The sequence below is a fragment of the Sarcophilus harrisii genome, chromosome 6 (assembly GCF_902635505.1).
Source record: "Sarcophilus harrisii chromosome 6, mSarHar1.11, whole genome shotgun sequence".
In the NCBI taxonomy this organism is placed as follows: Eukaryota; Metazoa; Chordata; class Mammalia; order Dasyuromorphia; family Dasyuridae; genus Sarcophilus; species Sarcophilus harrisii.
This window is the reverse complement of record NC_045431.1, coordinates 220,081,674-220,099,378: the sequence shown is the minus strand read 5'-3', so window position 1 is coordinate 220,099,378 and position 17,705 is coordinate 220,081,674. Positions and strand designations below refer to the sequence as shown.

Sequence of the window (17,705 nt, the reverse complement as noted above, 5' to 3'; positions counted from 1 at the left end):
CAGCTGGGACTAGCCTCTCTGTGTTCAAAGAGCTTACAATTCTACTATTCTCTCTGGAAGGGCTGCTTGTGTGCAAGTAAATACAAAATATATGCATTTTGAACAAGGAGAAGATCAAAGATCGCTGGCCCAAGCCTAGGGGAGAGGGGCTTTCCTCCCCACCTTCTCAGAACAGAATTAGTCAGTTGATTGAGCCTCCACACATAGGCAAGGATTAGGAAGGCACCTCCCTGTCAGATAAGCACTTGACATAAGGAAGAAATGCAGTATGTTATTATGGAAGGCTCGGGATCATTCATTCTCCCCCCACCCTATATTTTTTTTTTTTTTTTTTTTTTTTGCTCAGCTTGCAAAAGTGGTTCCTTATCAAATAGTGAAGATGATAGCAGCCGGGCTTTGTTCTGGGTTCTGTCTCCCTTAAATACCATTTCAAGAAGATTTGCCACGTTAAGCTTTTTTCCTCTTGATTTCCCCCCCCCATTCTGTGCATTAAATCTCCATCTGCTTACTCAAAAACTTGAGCACAAGACGAGGGCAGCATTTGAGTGAATTAACTGTGATGTTTCAGAGTATTCCCCGAGCTGGCAAACCCATAAACCTCAGAAACGATCTGTTTCTAGTCCTGACAGCGGGAACGGCAGGGGGGGGGGGGGGGGGGGGGGGGGAGCCTTGATCTCTTTTTTTAAAACTAGCAGCCGCTGTGGCCCACAGGTAGGAGGAACAAGGGCCGAGGAAGGGGCCGGCTGCGAGCCCTGTTTGACTTCTTGTTCGCCCTTGGAGGAATCAGTGGGATTTATGGAAACCTCTCATCTTGATCAAAAGCCTGGATTCTGAACCAGACAGAATATTAATTATCATCTAGTTGTCCCTCCCCCACTTTGATTAACAAAGAGGACCCAGCAAGAGGAACTAATTCTCCCAGTGCATCCATCTCAGACCCAGAAACTTGGGAAGCGCCGAACAATTGCAGGTTTTCCTAGGGGTTAAGTTAAATGTGCAGGGCCCTGTAGCTAGGAAGTAGCGGGAAGAGGACCTGAACTCGGATCTTCTGACTCCCATCTTGCCATTATGGCCTGCTACCCACAAAAAGGCTGGCAGAGGGGTCACAGGTTGCCTCCCTGTTCTAGGACAGTGACAGGTGAAAAGGCCTTTGGGAGGTTTGTGGAGTCCTGTGATTCCTGGATGGAAAATTGTATGACCCCTAATGCATTTCATGTGTGTTTGACATCCCAGAGGCTGGAAGTTTTTACATTCCATTAATTCCTCCTGTTCTCCGCGGGGTCCCAGGATGCTTTTCAGGTTGGATAAGCGTGTGTATGTGTGTAGCTGTGCACACGTATGTGAACTCGTTTCATGGGCACACATCTCCAATTATTTGGGGATTCTTGGCTATATAGATATTAAACAAGGTGACATTAGCATTCACGTAGTGAATTAAGGTTTGCAAAGTGCCTTGTGTATTTTATGTCATCTGATCCTCTCTTCAGCCCTGGGAGTTACTGTTCTTCTGCCCATTTGACAGATGAGGAAACTGAGGTTGTCAGAGGTTAATTGACTTACCTAAAGTTACAAAGGTAGCCTCGAGGAAGGGTTCGGTCTCAATTCTTGCTGTCTCCAAGTCCTGAGCTTTATCTGCCATGTCAGATGTGTGATGTAACATAAGCAGATAAGGGTTGGTCCCCTGCGAATTGGTCAAGTTCTGCCTCTCAAATGTGTTGCTATGTGACCTTGGATGAGCCCAAACTTCCTCCCCATCTCTGCCTCCTGGCTTCCTTCAGGTCCCAGCTCAAATTCTCCTGGAAGCCTCTCCCCTTATTGTCTGTATCTTTCCTCTATTTCTCCTCTCCAGTTTATCCCACATGCATCTTGTTTGTCCACAGTCCTTCACCTGTTGTCATCCTCATTAAACCAGTTGTTCCTTGAGGGCAGGGACTTTTGCCTTGAGCACTTAGCGCAAAGTCTGGTACATAGTAGGCACTTAATAAATGCTAATTGGGGACAGCTAAGTGGTGCAGTAGATAGAGCACCAGTCCTGAAGTCGGGAGGATCTGAGTTCAAATCTGGCTCAGACACTTAACACTTCCTGGCTGTGTGATCCTGGGCAAGTCACTTAACCCCCAATTACCTCAGCAAAAAATAAACAAATAAATGAATAGATAAACAACTAAATAGATAAATGCCAATTGACTCTCAGTGAACCAGACAGACTCTGAGGTTATGCGTTACAGACCAGGTGCCACTCTATACTGGTAACGGGCATTCCCTCACAAGAAATTCTCAACCGCCAGTGAAATCACCCATTTGGGTTCTGAACAAACCAAGAAGAAGCAATTATCCTGTTTAGTCCCCACCTGAGATGATGCGGTCAGAGGTGGTGTTTTCTGGCAGGCGCCTAGAAGGTGTTTAATAAATGCTTGTGCGATTCCTCGGTCGGTGGTGGCCAGTCATCTGCTGGGCCCGTCTCGCCACCTGTCAGTCGCCCGCAGCTCCGTGAGGGCCGGTCGGAGGGCATTCGGTGCCAGGTTCCTTGGGAAGAAAGAATTAAGGGATTTGGGCTAGACAGAGGAAGCAGTTGGTGCCAAATGTCCCAGAGGAAGGACAGGATTCTCTCTGGCTGTCGAGTGCTGGGCTGGAGGCCACTGGTTGTCCAGTTTCCTGTCTCATTGTTGAAGACGGGCAGGGAGAAAGAGAGCGAGCTGGTAGCGGCGGGGGCCCCGGGGGGCTCGTTACGTGGCCACAACAATGCTCTTTGTCTCCAGCTCTGCCGCGGTTCTTGGGGACCCTCCGGCAGCAGGAAATCCCAACTGTAGGGAAACGGACAATTATTATATTATAATTGTCATCATCGTCGGAGCTTGGTTTTTTCCCTAAGAAGGAGGCTCTGGAGGCTCCTTCAAAGCCCAGGCCTGGGGGTAGCAATGGGACATCCCTGAGCCGTTTGGGGCCAAAGTGGGCTGGTTTCTCTCTTGCTCTCCTGTGCCTTGTGAAAATGGTGGCCAAGAGTCAGGATAAATGTCTTCTGAACGACCACCCCACATAGACCTTGCCCCATCTCATCTCCTTAAAGGGGTTTTTAGGAGGCAAATACTTGATGGAACTTGGGATTCACCTCTGAGGCTGGAGATGAGATTGGAAGGAAGGGAAGTCAACTCTTCCCCCTCCCCCGAAGCTGAGGGCAGTCCCCGGCCATGAATGGCTCTTTCTTTTATGCTCTCGGGTATCCATAGTGTGGACGTGGCTGTGAGTGCAGGTGATGGAGCATGAATGGAACGGTCTGTGTGAGCCTCTTCTCCCCCAGGGATCAGCCCTGGATCTGAGTTCATAGGACTGGGCAGTTAGGAAAAGGTAGCTCTGTTGCCCAAAGTCAGTAAAAGGCTTTTCACACTTTGCTTGGTGCCGGGTGAGCTCTTGAGGTAGAGAAGAGCCCACCTCGAGTGGACAGAGCATGAGACCCCACCTCAGAGACTGGCCCTGGGAGTTAATTTTATTATCTCCTTGACCCACATTCTCATCTATAAAATGGACATAATCAGAGCACCAATCTGAGACATGGAGTGCCCTACAGACCACAAAGGGTTAAGTCGACCAAGTAAATCGTGACAGTGATCATTCTCCTTCTGGACTCGGTGACCCCCAAGGTCCCTCCCAGCTCTGAGCCTGCGAGCCGTCAGCGCCGTGATGATGATGATGATGATGACAAAACTGACCGCCGTGTCCTAGTGATGATATCCCTCTGAGTGGAAGGATCCATCTTTCCCTAACCATCTCGTGATGATTTTTTAAACAACATTGAAAAGGTTTTTGTGACAGGGAATGTTGGACCTTTAGTGTCAGAATCTTAGAATTAGATCTGGAAGAGTCATCATTAGACCCTTGGAAGACTTTCTAGTTCTAAAGAACATACAGAAAACACACAGAGAAGAAATTAAATGACTTGCTGAGCATCACGCAGCTAAGAAGTCTTCAAAAGCGGAATGTGTCCTTGGGCTCCCTTGACTCATCCGTTACCTCCAAGTGGCCCAACTGAGATTCCAGTCCCATAACTGGCTTTGATCTCCGCCCCCTCAGGGATGCTGCCCCTCCTTGGGGACCTATGTCCGCCGGCTCCCCAGTTTCTCGAAGAAGTCCTGGCCGGTGGGGTTAGGAGCTCTCAGCCTAGTAACCTTGTCCATCCTGGGGGGGCCCCCAGATGGGGAGGTGATTCTGCTGGGCTTCTCTGTACCAATGATACTCATCCTCAGAACCCTGACTAGCAGGATGTGCGATTGGAGCCCCATCACCACTTGATTGTTGATGTTTTTAATGGCCTCATCCAAGCACTGAGCTTCCTAAGCCCACCTGTTGGAGGCAGGTCTGGGTGGTGGTAGCCACAGCTGGGAGGGACCACTCTGAGTAAGGAGGGAGGACCTCCGCCCGTCTGGGGCTCGGGCATCAGGATGGGGCCTGAGGTTTGTTCCTGGCCACAATGAGGTTTGCTGCCAGCCCCAGCAAGACAGGGTGTGGCTGGGGGGAGAGACCCCGCGAGCAAGGGTGTCCCCCCTGGGCCCCCCGCTCTCAGAGCTGACACCCTCCTACCAGCCAAGCCAGGGGTCCGGCTCACTGCTGGCTGGGAGCGTTCCTCGCAGTGTGAGAAAGGAGGAGATGGGATGGCACCTTGCCCAATAGGCTTGATTGGAATTCCTGTTATCTCACCCACAAGATGCCTCAGAGTCTTTCCCAAGCACCACTGGGAAAGGCCCGGCTTGACTGTGGGTGCTGGTGCTTGGGGATCCCCAGGGCCCCCTCCCCATCCCACAGAGGCAGTCGGATCACATCAGCCTTTCCCAGCTTTTAGGCGGCGTCTAGACAGGGCGCTCTTGTCCCCATTTACCGAAACCAACGAGCCCCCGAGGAATCGCAGACTGTCGGGCTTTCCCAGGGAAGTTTTTCTAGTGAACATGAAACAGTTATCTTTTTGACTGGAAGATGATACACTGGAAATGGTTTTCTTACGGGAACTGTCTGCCAAGACACGAGGGCAGACTCTGGTAACCAAAGACTTGAGTCCCTCCAAGACTGGTTCTTGTAAATGGATTTTTGGGCTTTGGAACCCTTCTTAAATCATCCTGACTCGAGGACTTAGACTTGGCAGATTCCCGCTCTCATCCGGGTGGGTACTGCCTTCCCTGATACAGACACAAACCATATCCCATCCCGGGCACTTCTCACAGGGACTTTCCTTTGTCTTTTATCAGTTCTCTTTTCTTTTTTGAAGTAACTCACTTCCAGGTAGCAATCTCTCACCCCATAACCCTGCCTCTGGAACAGAGAAATTCAGAAACAAAATAAATCAATGCAGCAGCTGTCTGACATTGTACGCCTCGTTCCACACCTAGAGTTCACCGCCTCTATGTCAAGATTACTCCTCTGAGGTCATAATTTAAATTCAAGTTGCCTGGCTACTCTCTTTTTGCACTGTGTGCCATCCAAGCCCCGTCCCTTCTCTCTCCCTCTCTCTCCCCGCCTATTAAATCTAGACCCATAATCCAGTCAGTATTGCCGATACTCCTGTAATCCATGGCAAATCCACTTCATCACAGAGCTTTTCCCCATCCCTGTGACTTCTCCCTTCCTTGGGCTTTCCTATTACTTCACATTTCACCTCTGATGCTTCCTCACCCTCTGACCCTGATTAAGAAACCCATCCTTCCTGGACCACAAGTTCCTCATCTGTAAATGAAGAAATTGGATTAAATGGTCTCTGTGGCCATCCTTTCAGCTCTAGATTCTGGGACTCGATAAAAACTTTCCTTGTGCTTACAAGAAAACAGTAAAAGAGTGGAAGTTCTCTGAGGGCAGGATTGTCTTCCCCCTATGTTTATGTCCCCAGCATATAGTAAGCACTTAATATATGCTTTCTCATCCATTCATGCTTGGTAAGAGGGACTCTTCCAGTATCCTTTGTGGAAATTGTCCTCTTGGTGCTGCTCACTGAACTTGCCATCCATTCACACAATTCTTGTGCCTGCAAAATCCTCCCAAGAAAATCTATCTGGGAGCCCTTCTTTTTAGTCTGTGCAGCTCATGGGCTGCCCATTGTCATTCCTCACTCTCCCTGGATGGCTGATTTTTGATGTATCTGTGACACAGAATTATCGGCAGTATCTTCTCATACTTGCACATTACTATGGTCAAGGTGCTTCGAAGCACGTGGTCTTCCGATGCATATTTATCTGTTGGTCTGCAATCCTAATCTCGATTGCTTGTAGTAACTCAGTGCTTAGTGTAGTTCATGAAAATATTAGTGGTATCTGGGATCCTAGAATCTAGAACTGGCCAGGATCTGATTTTAGAGATCACAAGAGGGAACGTGATTTGGAGAGGAGCATGGGACTTCTAAGCTCTTTGTTTTGCCTGTGAAGAAATTTTCTAAGATTATAAATCCTATAACTATGAAACTAGTTTCTATCCTAGGAGATACCTATGAAATCATAGGTCTAGACTCCCCCCCCCCAAAAAAAAAATCCCATGATCCCATTGTAACCCTAGGAAGAATAAATATGGCCCCATCGAAAAGTCCCCTCTCCCTTTATTGGACCTAGGGGAGAGAGATCGATGAGTCATGGTTAATCCAAATACTGAAATGGATGTGTGGTCTTATTGATGGGTACGTTCCCTCCAACATCCCCGACTCCAGCCCGCATTGCCCAGGCTGTACAACTCAAGAGTCTTATTCTCCCATGAGTTCACAACTGGCCTTCCTCGATTTCTCCTGAAACCCACCACTCACCCACATCTCCATTGCCCTCTCAGTAATTTGCAGTTTCACTGTTTCAGAGACCATTCAGTCATATTCTGTGACCCACCACTAGTGGAAAATTGTTATTAAAAAGCTTGAGCCTTCATTTCAGGGGGAAATTTGACGCCATTCAAGGAATTCTGCAATTTCCCATAGGCAAAACAGCCCACTCTGCTCCTTGAACTCATCCAAAAATAATTTCTAAGTGGCTTTCTAATTACATTCCAGAATCCTGCCCGCTTACAAAATCGGGGCCCCTCTTCTACTGTCAACTACTATCTCGCTCTGACCTGGGGAGGAGCGGGAGGGATGGGAGTGGGAGAAAGCTGGGGGCTGTCACAGATAATCCACTTTTGGATTATTGAGAATTTGTTGTCATTCCAGACCTATCCCAGTGCAAATAAGCTCTCCATCTGGAGGCATTAGAGACCAGATCTTTATTTAGAGTTCGTGCTAATGGATACCAAATGGGGAGGGGGGAGCAGGGGATGAACAAGAATACACTTAGGGAAGCACGCTCCCTCTTCAGAGATCCCAGATCCATTCCTGAGCCCTGAAACATAACTTTACCCAGAAATCACCCCTATCCAGTCACCTCGGGAGCAGCGGCTACGTTTGCCCAGCAGTTTTGACTGAAGGGATGGATATGCACCAGGAGTTGCAGGGTGGGAAATAAAAGGAGGTTGAAGATGTCTGAAGAGGTCTGAGTTGGAGGAAATCATTCTGGTTTACCCAACATTTTTCCCAATAATTAACCCAAGATGTGAATTGGACTATAATTGCTTCAGTTGAGTTGGAAGAAAATCTGACTTCAGGAGAACACTGCTTTTCTTGTGTTTTAAACCAGAGTTCGAAACGTTAGGGCCATTTTTAGCCACTGAGAGAGGGGAGGGGGGCAAGGCAATTTCTGGTGGGGCCCCAGGGAAGCCACCTGGATCATGCTGGATGGTTTTATGCACTGGGGCCATCCCTCATCAGGGAAGGGGTTTATCATTTGTGTAATTCCCCTCTCTTGGGAGACTGAGCCTCTGATCTAGATTTGTGAGCCCCCCATCCCAAACCATCGGGAAAAGATCCAGGTCACATCCACATGATGAGCAAAGAGCAGTGGGTGGGTATTGTTTGGCAGAAGAGATGGGGTGCGGGGGCAGTTCTTTGGACCATTTTGAATGCCTTCTCAAAAGGCAAATGATTAGGTTGGTTTTATCTGAGGGTGTGTCAGAGGCAAAGATAATTGGGGGTTGAAGGGGAACATCTTTGTGGCCACACCTTTCTAAATAAAGTATTGTTTTCCTTCGGCCCATCCCCTCGAGTTTCCCTTCTTGGGGTTCTGAGATGGTGATGAAATCGATCATTAGGAAACAAGTCCATTACCCGTTGGTACCTTCTCTAAATTTTCCCAGCTGTAAGATCAAGGCTCTAAAGGTGAAACCCTTTGGGGCTTCTAGCCAAATGTTCAATTAAGTAGCTCCGACGTGGCCTCCCGAAGCCCTGGTGCTGACTGGCCAGGATGTGGTGCCCTGGTGGGACCGTCCGTGTCCACACTGATACTAATCCTCCATGTGCTTAGGCAGATATGGGTCCACGGTTGGCAGAGCCACCCCGTGCCAAAGTTGACTTTCCAGCCCAAAGTGTTGGCCAGACCCTTCGACTTTTGCTGGCCCTCTCACAACTGCTGGTTGTAGGCGGGCATCCAGGCCGCCAGCTTGGACCGGTTTGGTTGAGGCCCCCTGCCCATTCCCGTGTAGGAACAGGGCCTGCTTTGAGCCTGGAAATTGGAGTCATTTCCTGTTCCCCGTTGTTAAGACACTGCTTCTAAGACTGGAATCACAATAAATCATAAGTGTGCTGAGTGATACAGGGTTTATTTATTTTTTCCAAGCTTCGAGGCACTCTTAAATTTAGGGCCTCCAGTTTGCTTGTTTTCATTCTTCCTCCCCCACAGCCCTGGTCTTTAAGGTGGAAAGAAAAGGCTTTTTACAAACCAGGGCCTGTGGAAGACCTTTCCGAGACTCCCCATAGAAGGGCTTGCGTCTGTGTTGCAAATGGCCCTTCAAGTTGGGGGAAAAAAAATACAGAATGGAGCTCTTGGTCTGCAGACAACACGGCAGGGAGATGTGAACCCTTCCAGGTACCACAAGATGTGGCTGCTCACTCCCTAATTCTGTGGGATCGCTTCTGAGAGAGTGCTCGAGCAGGACAGAGGAGGAAGCGGGCCCATCCTCTCCCTCGGTCAGACTAAGTCCCAGCCGCCATATTGTACCGGGGACCTTAATAAGCCAGACAACGGTCAGGGTGATGAAGGGCATCAAATCTGCCATAAAGAACTGAGGGTGTTTAACCTAAGAAGGGAAGCTGGGAGGGACACGGTAGTCATCTTCAAGTATTCCAAGAGCTGAGACCTGAAAGATGGATCGGTCTTGTTTTGTTTGGCTTCCAAAGACAAAACCGGGATCAGTGGCTCGAAGTTGCAACATGACAGATTCAAGTTTTGGGTTAATTAAAAAACAACAACAATTAAAGAGTTATCCAAACATGGAACGGGCTCCCTTTGGAGACAATGGGTTCTTCTTCTTTGGAAGTTGTCAAATCAAGTCTGGAAAACCACTCGCTGGGTATGTTACCAGGGGAGGATTCTTTTCCAATTTGGAGTCGACTTTTATAGTCATTGTCTCATTCTGATTCTGAACCATGGAGGATCTTAGAGATCCTTCCCTCTGCTTTCTCACTCTGTACATTTGTTCCTTCTATGAAAAACGAGAGGGACCATCCCTGAAGTCAGGAGGAGCTGAGTTCAAATTTGGTCTCAGGCACTTCCTAGCTATGTGACCTGGGCAAGTCACTTAACCCCAATTGCTTCAGCAAAAGAAAAGAAAGAAAAACTAGAGGTCACTCTAGCCAACCTCTCAGTCATTTCTTGCTTTGTCGGTTGGGGATACTAAGTGGCAGCTGTGGGGGGCAATTCCATTCGAGGCTGCCCGCCATAGCACTCATCATTTGCCCCAACTTAGCCCACACTAACCCGCAAACTGCCCCTTGGCTCCAAAATCTGGCCGTGAAGCGAGGGAAAGAAGCCCGAGCAGAGATCTCCTGAGGATGAAGAGATCTCATCGATTTTCATGAAAGCAGAAAACGGCCTGCAGAAATCATAAGAAGTGGCTGGTGGCCAGAGGGTCACTGTACCCACAGAATCCTGGCTGGACATCACGCGGGACCACATGCAGTGGAGCAGTCAGTCTGTGGTCAGGGTGTAGGGAGAGAGGCACCGGCAGCCCCCTCTTAGCTTTCTTTCCCTTTATTAATAGCATGTTATGTTTTGGGAACTGTGCTGGGTGCTGGGAACACAAAAGAAGGAAATTTCCCCTATCTTTAAAGACTGCTTGTACCCGGATATATAAATACAAAATGCTATTGTTTAGTCACGAATGACTCTTTGTGACCCCTTTTGGGGTTTTCTTGGCAAAAATAATGGAGTAGTTTGCTATTTCCTTTCCTTTTTCTTTTTTCTTTTTTTTTTTTTTTCTGAGACAATTGGGGTTAAGTGACTTACCCAGGATCAATCACACAGCCAGGAAGTGTTAAGTGTCTGAGACCAGATTTGAACTCCTGACTACAGGGCTGGTGCTCTATCCACTGCACCCCCTAGCTGTCCCTGCTATTTCCTTTTCTAGCTCATTTTACAGATGAGGGAAACTGAGGCACATGAGGTGAAGTGACTTGCTCAGGGTCATATGGCTAGGAAGTATCTGAGGCTGATTTTGAACCTGGGTCTTCCTGACTCCCGGCCTGGTGCTCCTGGCACTACACTTCCTAGAGATATACAGGTGAAATCTGCCCCAGAGAGCTCACATTCTGCTGAGACAATCAGCAAAGGATGCTGCGATCTCCAAGAGAAGGCATCAGCCCCACGGGCACCAGGATTGAGGGGGAAAGGCCTTTTTGCAGAAGGGGAGATTGGAGTTTGGAAGACAGCCAGGAGATGGAGGTGAGGTTGGAGAAGCTGGGGTAGCAAAGTCAGGATCCAGCCCCTTGGAATCCCTAGCTTTCTTCAAGCTGAAGTTGAAGAAGCAGAGGCGAGGAGGAAGGACCGTCCAGTTAGGGCGACAAGAGCAGAAGTCTCAGGAGCAGGGTTCGAGCCCGGGACCTCGGACCCCTGAGGTTCTCCCCTTCTGTTGGAGCGCGCTACCTCCTTGGTGGTCTCACTGTTCCCTTTCCCCCAGAATCGAAGCCTTGGCCCCATCCCCCTGTCGACTTGCCAACGTCTGAACTCCAGGACCGAGCCCGCCTGAAGGAAGCATAAAAGGACTGAGAATGTGGATTTCTGGCTTAAAGACCCGGCACTGGTGCTGTCGGCGCCTGTGTCCGTGTGGTCGGCGGTGCCCCGGGATCCCGAGGCAGCCAAGAGGGGAGACGAGGGGACACCATTTCCCCTTTTAATTAGCAGATACTTCTCAGCACTCTGCTTGGGGGCCCTCCTGCCTTATAGAAGCAGCCCGTGGGGTCCAACTGGTCCAGCACTCCCAGGAATGCCACAAGCCAGCAGGATGGGTTCCGAGTGGTAGGCAGCAGAAACGGCTTTTGAACTCGGGACTCGTGCCTCCAGTGTATCAGTTGGCTCTCCAGGGGAGCCAGAGGAAGCGTGACAGGGAGGAATGGCACTCAGGCCGGGCCTGGGCATCCCCCCTGACTGTTCCGCCCTCCGCTCGTGCCCGTCTGTTGCGGAGAGAGGAGGGTTGGAGGGGCTTGGTTAAGCGGGTGGAATTGTCATAATTGCATTCAGATGAATGACAGACGCACCCCAAGGGCAGAAGGAAAACAAGATGACCTTCAGAAAACATCTTTGAGATGGCTCTCTTTGCGGTTATTAATAATGCATGTGGCCATGTACCGTCTTCAGAAGAACAGAAACCGTGCTCCCAGCAGCATGTCGCTGGAGCGCCCAGCTCCCTCGTGGCGTCCGCGGCTCCCGAGAACATCGCTGCCATTAGCCCTGCCTCGCTGGGCCGGGCCTGGGCAGGGGGAGGCAGACATTCGGCTCCTTATCATCCAGAGGACATGACACGCTTTTGCTAATTGGTGAATTCTTTTTTTACTTTTCTATTTTTTTTATTTTATTTAGGCTTCTATTTCCAAATATCCTAATATTTTAGTAGAGTTTTATGCTTGTCCGGTAGAGGTAATGGATAAAACACAAATAGGGATACATGGAGAATTATTATACCTTTGGGCTGATAATTGGGGGAGACGGGGAAGTGCAGCTGGAGAGGGTTTAAGTGGGCAGAACGCTCGGGTCAAAGGACGACAGGTTTAGATCTGGCAGTGGCCATCATACCCTCCCCTCACTTTTCAGCCGAGAACACTTGGTTAAGGGACTTGCTTAGGGCAAGTCACTCAGCAGATATTTGGAGGGAAATCGTTCTGTAGTGGCAAGGAACTGGAACCAGCGCGGCTGCCCATCAGCCGAGAACAAGTTGTGGTGTATGAATGCTATGGAATATTATTGTTCTGTAAGAAATGACCAGCAGGAGGATTTCAGAGAGGCCTGGAGAGACTCACAGGATCTGATGCTGAGTGACATGAGCAGACCAGGAGGTCATGGTACACAGCAATGATACTGTATGAGGATCAGTTCTGATGTACGTGGCCATCTCCAGCAATGATGGAGGGAGGACTGTGGGGACTGAGTGTGGATCACAACAGCATTTTCACCCTGTTTGTTGTTGTTTGCTCGCATTTTATTTTATTTCTCTTTTTTTTTCCTATTTGATCTGATTTTTCTTGTGCAGCCAGATGATTGTATAAATATGTAGACATAAAAAAAGAAATCATTTGCCAAAAGGGCTCCTTGCACAGGCAGCAATGGTGTGACAGAGGCAGGTTTGGACAGCAGACCCAGCAACTAGAGGAGCTCTAGGATGGAAGGGGCTGCTTCCGAAGGTAGCGACTCCCCCGTCGCCGGAGGTTTAAGAGAGGTTAGGCGACCTTTTGTTGTGGCTAGAAAGGACTGAGCCAGACGGCAGTTTGGCGTGATGTTTCTGAGCTTGGCTTCCTGTTTTGATCTGAAGGCTTCTGATGTTCGAACGGACTTTTGAAATCTAAATATCATCCGATTTACAAATAGACGCTGCAGGTCTGTGATCAAGGCCGAACCTCCCGAGCTGTTGGCAGGAAGAGAATTCTTGGATTTGTTCATTCATTCTTTCTGCAACACGAACAAGGCCTTTTTTCTTAGCTGTAAAGCCGTTCACAACTACCAACCCTCCTGTTATACACTCATTGTTCTTAATAATAATGTTGATATTATCATTGATAATATTATATTTCCTGCTCTCACTAAAATATTAATAACAGGCTGTATATAACATATTAAGGTTAGCAAGCTCTTACAAATTTCGCACTGGGTCCTTAAAACCCATTTTCCAGATCACCTTCCCAGGGTGACACAGTTAGAAGGGTCTGAGGCAGGATTTGCTCTCCCATGTTTGGGGAATATGTGCTGCCTTTCTGCCAGCTAGCACACAGAATAACTACTCACATCTGGCTTGGCCAGTGCAGAGATGTTCTAATCTCCTCACTTCTGGGAGCTATTCCTGTCAAAATCCCATTCGCTTTCTGGGCTGCCATATCGCACCACTGACTCCCACGGAGCTTGTGGTCCATTCAGGCTCCCAGATCTTATTCAGTAGTAGTCAGGCCGTCCCCTTTTTGGACTGAGGAAGTACACATTTGAACCCAAGTGAAAGATTTAACTACCTCCCAACAGATGGGTAATGACTTTTTTGCAGGTGGGGATTTTTTGGTTTTTAAAAGTCAGGAACTGGGGCAGCTGGGTGGTGCAATGGATAGAGCACCAGCCCTGAAGTCAGGAGGACCTGAGTTCAAATCTGGTCTCAGACACTTAAGACCTCCTTGTTGTGTGACCTGGGCAAGGCACTTAACCCCAATTGCTTCAGCAAAATAATAAAATTAAATTAAAATAAAAGTCAAGAACTTTGTCTAAGATCATGTGAAAAGTAAGTGGAAAACCCACAGCTTGAGCTAAAGTTTTTCTAATCCAGTGTCCTCTCCTTGGGGCCATGTTGTGTCTCACGGAAACTCATGGGCTCCGGCTCTAAGAGGAAAGGCCGGGTCCCGTGGGCAGCCCCCTCCGTGGAGCCCGCTGGAGGGAGGAGATGGGATTGACAGGACGAGGAGAGGAGAGGAGAGGGACGTAGCTCTCCGGTTGTCATTAGAGAGACCTGCTTATGAGAGCAGCAGCTTGCCGGTGACAGCCTTTCTTATGGTGATGGCGAGCCGGGAGACGGGCTCCATCCATCTGGGGCAGCCTGTATGTCCAGTGAGTCATGAAGCAAGGAGGCTGGTTGTCAGGGAGATTTCCCTAATGGCCAAATCTATTAGACTGTGAAATGGTCTCCTGAGGGGGTCCTCATTGCCTCGGGAAGCCAGACAAAGGCCTTGGAAAGGACCCTGGGCAACCCTCCTTCATTAACGGGAGCGGCCCTGACCAGCCGTGAACCGCCTCCGTGACTCCGTGAGATGGTGGGTGATCTCGGGCCGGAACAAAGGAGGGGGCCCGGGGGAGGGGGAGGAAGCAGAGGCCTTGTGGGGTGCAGGAGCTTTGTCAGAGACACATCCTGTGTCAGCTGCCGCTCCACCTTGCTTGTGGCAGGGGAAAAACAGAAAAGGCCTCGTGGAGATGCTGGATGGCTTCTTCTGAAGGAGTGGGAGGTTCCTTCCCCCTCCCTCCTTGGCCCTGTGTGGGAAATCCTGCTCCCAAATCCTGTTAGAGAACCTTTCTCCTAACGGGGTTTCCCCCCAAAAAATCCCTCTTGTGTTTGGAGTTGCTCCTTATGCTTGCTTCTCATGGGGGCTTTATTTTTTTTGGCAAGATGTGGTACCCCCTTTGGGGCCATTTCTTTTCCCAATGTTTACTTGTAGTGACAAGCTGGGTCCTCAGAGGTTTCTTATGATGATACCCCCCCCCCCCAATTTCTTTAATTTCTTTGCATTGATTGAGCTAGCAGGATCAGAGCATGAAGTCGTCTTGCCCATTTGGGAATCCTGTTTGGAAACAGACGTTCAAATCGTGCAGGGAGCACCTGAGCCGAGCTTGAAGATGGATGGTCTGCCATCCCAGAAGGGGCTGGGGACTCCTGTCGCCCTGGTGCTGCTCCAGCTGGACGGATTTTGAGTTCCAGCCCCCCGACCTGTGTCCGTAGTCAAGGGATAGGACCCCAGACTTAGGGCCAAGTTATCTTTCAGACAATTCAGCTGTTGTTCAAATTCCTTAATCTCCCTCTGCCTCAGTTTCTATTCTAATAGAAGTATTCGGTATTCTGTTTACATATGGCTGTGTCAAGGGGAATAATAGATAAAGAGATTTGTAAATGTAAGTGCCTTAAAAATGCTTGGGAGTAACCTTCCAGCTGGAAACGGTTTTCAGTTTCATCCTTTGGACCCCATTATCTTACAGATGAGGAGACTGAGGCTTGAAATTGCTTTATTCCTGTTGAAGTGAAGAGTTGTCCTGGGGGAGGTCTGGGATCTTGATTCCTGACTAATTCAAGGCTCTTTCCACTATTCCCATGAGGTCCAATTGTGATTCTGCCTGGGCTGTGAAACTGGGCACTCAGTCAACTTGTCAACTGACTGCTGCCTGACCGTCCTTGAGCACTGGTCACGTTCCTTTGGCTGTTTGATGTTCTCGGGGTGTGAGCGGAGCAGTCAGCGTGGTTCTGACCCAGACTCTGCATTCTGGGGGCCGTGGTGATTCAGGGTGGTTCTTCTCTCACTGGATTCTTGCCTCTTTGTCTCCCTTTTGGCTTCCTGAACAGAATACAAAAAGGGAACATTATTTTAAAGAAGCCATAAGACAAATTAGTCGCCAGCCATTTTCCAAAAAATACTGGAGGACGTCCGCTCGTGCTGACCTTGTCTCTTTGCCATTTTGTAGACCCTTCATGCTCCTCCCTCCACTGATGGAATGGATGCGCGTGGCCATCACCTACGCGGAACACCGTCGCAGCCTGACCGTGGACAGCGATGATATCCGGCAGACGGCCCGATTACTCCTCCCCGGCCTGGACTGCGAGCCCCGGCAGTTAAAGTACGGGAGATATGCTCTGTCGGGGTGGGATGGGAGAGCCAAAATCCTATACCCTGTAAGGGCAGGGATGACGGTCCCAATCCGACAGGAAGCTTTTTGTGGGACAAGAGAAGCCAGTTATTTTTTTTCCCCTTTGCTGTCCCAAACCATCCACTTTCCATCTCGCAGAAATGTTGAGAGGTTAGGTGGTAAAAGCAATAAATTGTTTTGAACTTCTCTGAGAAAATCCCCCATAAATACCCAGGAGTATTATTAGAGTCGCTCATAAATCTCACTCAAGACTAGTTCCATTGGCCATCCCGACTCCCAAGGTTCCATGGTTGGCACGTGGAACAGGTGAGTGGGAATGGGACAGCTCAGTGGGAGATCCAACATCATGGACATGGCAGAGGAATTCCAACTCTTTCCTCTATGTAGCAAGTGAGAGCCCCCATGTCCTTCTCCTTTGCTTGAACAGAACCACGCTCTCTGATGCAAGTCCTAAGGCAGACAGTTCTCCATCTGTAACTGGTCCCCATTGTGCGTGGATGCAAAGGGGAAAAAAAGGAAGTAGTTCCTGTCCTCAAGAAGCTCAGCTTCTGTCGATAGGAAGCAGCATGTACCCAACGCGGGGGGATGAGTAGGTCCAATCTGAGCTGTAAGAAGCTAGGAATTCTTGGGGACAGGAGAGAGGGACTTACCTACAGAAAATGGAAAAACCACGATGGTTTCTAGACTTGTTCAGGATTTGAGGAGAGAAGATGGTGCTTCTCTTGGCAACGGGCAGGAGTCTCACATCCCCACATCTGGCCTAGTGCTTCTGGGGCCCCCGACTCATACGCTGAGTCCCAGGGGAGAGAATATGCTCTGGACCCATCCCAGAAAGAGTCCTCATTAGTGCCACTCTGTTTTTCTCCTGGACAGGCCTGAATGTTGCTTCAGTTCCTTTCGAAGACTCGACGCCAAAGCAGCCACTGAGAAGTTCAACCAGGATCTAGGTTTCCGGATGCTCAACTGTGGCAGGACGGATCTCATCAACCAAGCCATCGAGGCGCTGGGGCCCGACGGGGTGAACACCATGGATGACCAGGTAGAGATGAAGGAAATCTGGCAGAGTATTGCAGAATGTCTACTGGAGGGAGGGAAGGAAGGAAGGGAAGGGAGGGAAGGAGGGAGGGAGAAAGGGAGGGAAGGGAAGGAAGGAAAAGGGGGGGAAGGAGGGGAAAAAAGAGAGAAAGAAAAGATGGAAGGGAGGGAGGGAGGAAGGAAGGAAGGCAGGCAAGAGGGAAGGAGGGGAGGTAAGAAGGAAGGAAAGAAGGAAGGGAAAGAGGGAAGGAAGAAAGGAGTCTAGGCAATCAGTTCATGAGAGTTCAGAAGTGGGTGATCTGGAAAGGCTTCTGGGAAGAGAAAGGACTTGAGCTGAACCTTGATGAATAAGGGGATTGTAGCTAATATGGGTATGGAGGAGAGGCTGAAAAAATAAAATGTATTTCTTGTTAAATTTTTTAAAATTAAGTATGAAATGAGAGAAAAAAAGTTTTGCCCCGTATGTGTATATCTAAATTGCCATGTAGGTAGACTGTACTTAGCCAGAGAATGGGGGTGGGAGCAATGGCCTCCTGAGAGAAAGGAGGCAGTGAGCCAGAAAGGCCTGTGTTCGAATCCCGTTTCTGCTCTTAACTAGCCCTGCCATGTCATCTCTCCCGCTGGGTCTCCCGTAGTCCTCCAGGACTAAAGTCAAGGATTCCCAGCCGATAGAATGCATACCTCCAGTGGGGTTAAGAAGCTTGTTTAGAGAATATGTTTTTCTTTATACAAAATGAGTTATTCCAGCAGTTTTAT

The 17,705-nt window shown here is 49.1% G+C and overlaps 1 protein-coding gene across 2 annotated transcripts in view; it reads left to right on the top strand.

Moving 5' to 3' along the window:
• The window catches only part of ABTB2 (ankyrin repeat and BTB domain containing 2), a 172,286-nt gene that overhangs the window by 138,896 nt on the left and 15,685 nt on the right, over positions 1 to 17,705 (top strand). For both annotated transcript variants that reach the window (XM_031941908.1, XM_031941909.1), the window contains exons 4-5: positions 15,732 to 15,884; positions 16,788 to 16,953. In XM_031941908.1, coding sequence (XP_031797768.1) covers positions 15,732 to 15,884; positions 16,788 to 16,953 — 319 coding nt within the window. The remainder of the gene's footprint in view (positions 1 to 15,731; positions 15,885 to 16,787; positions 16,954 to 17,705) is intronic.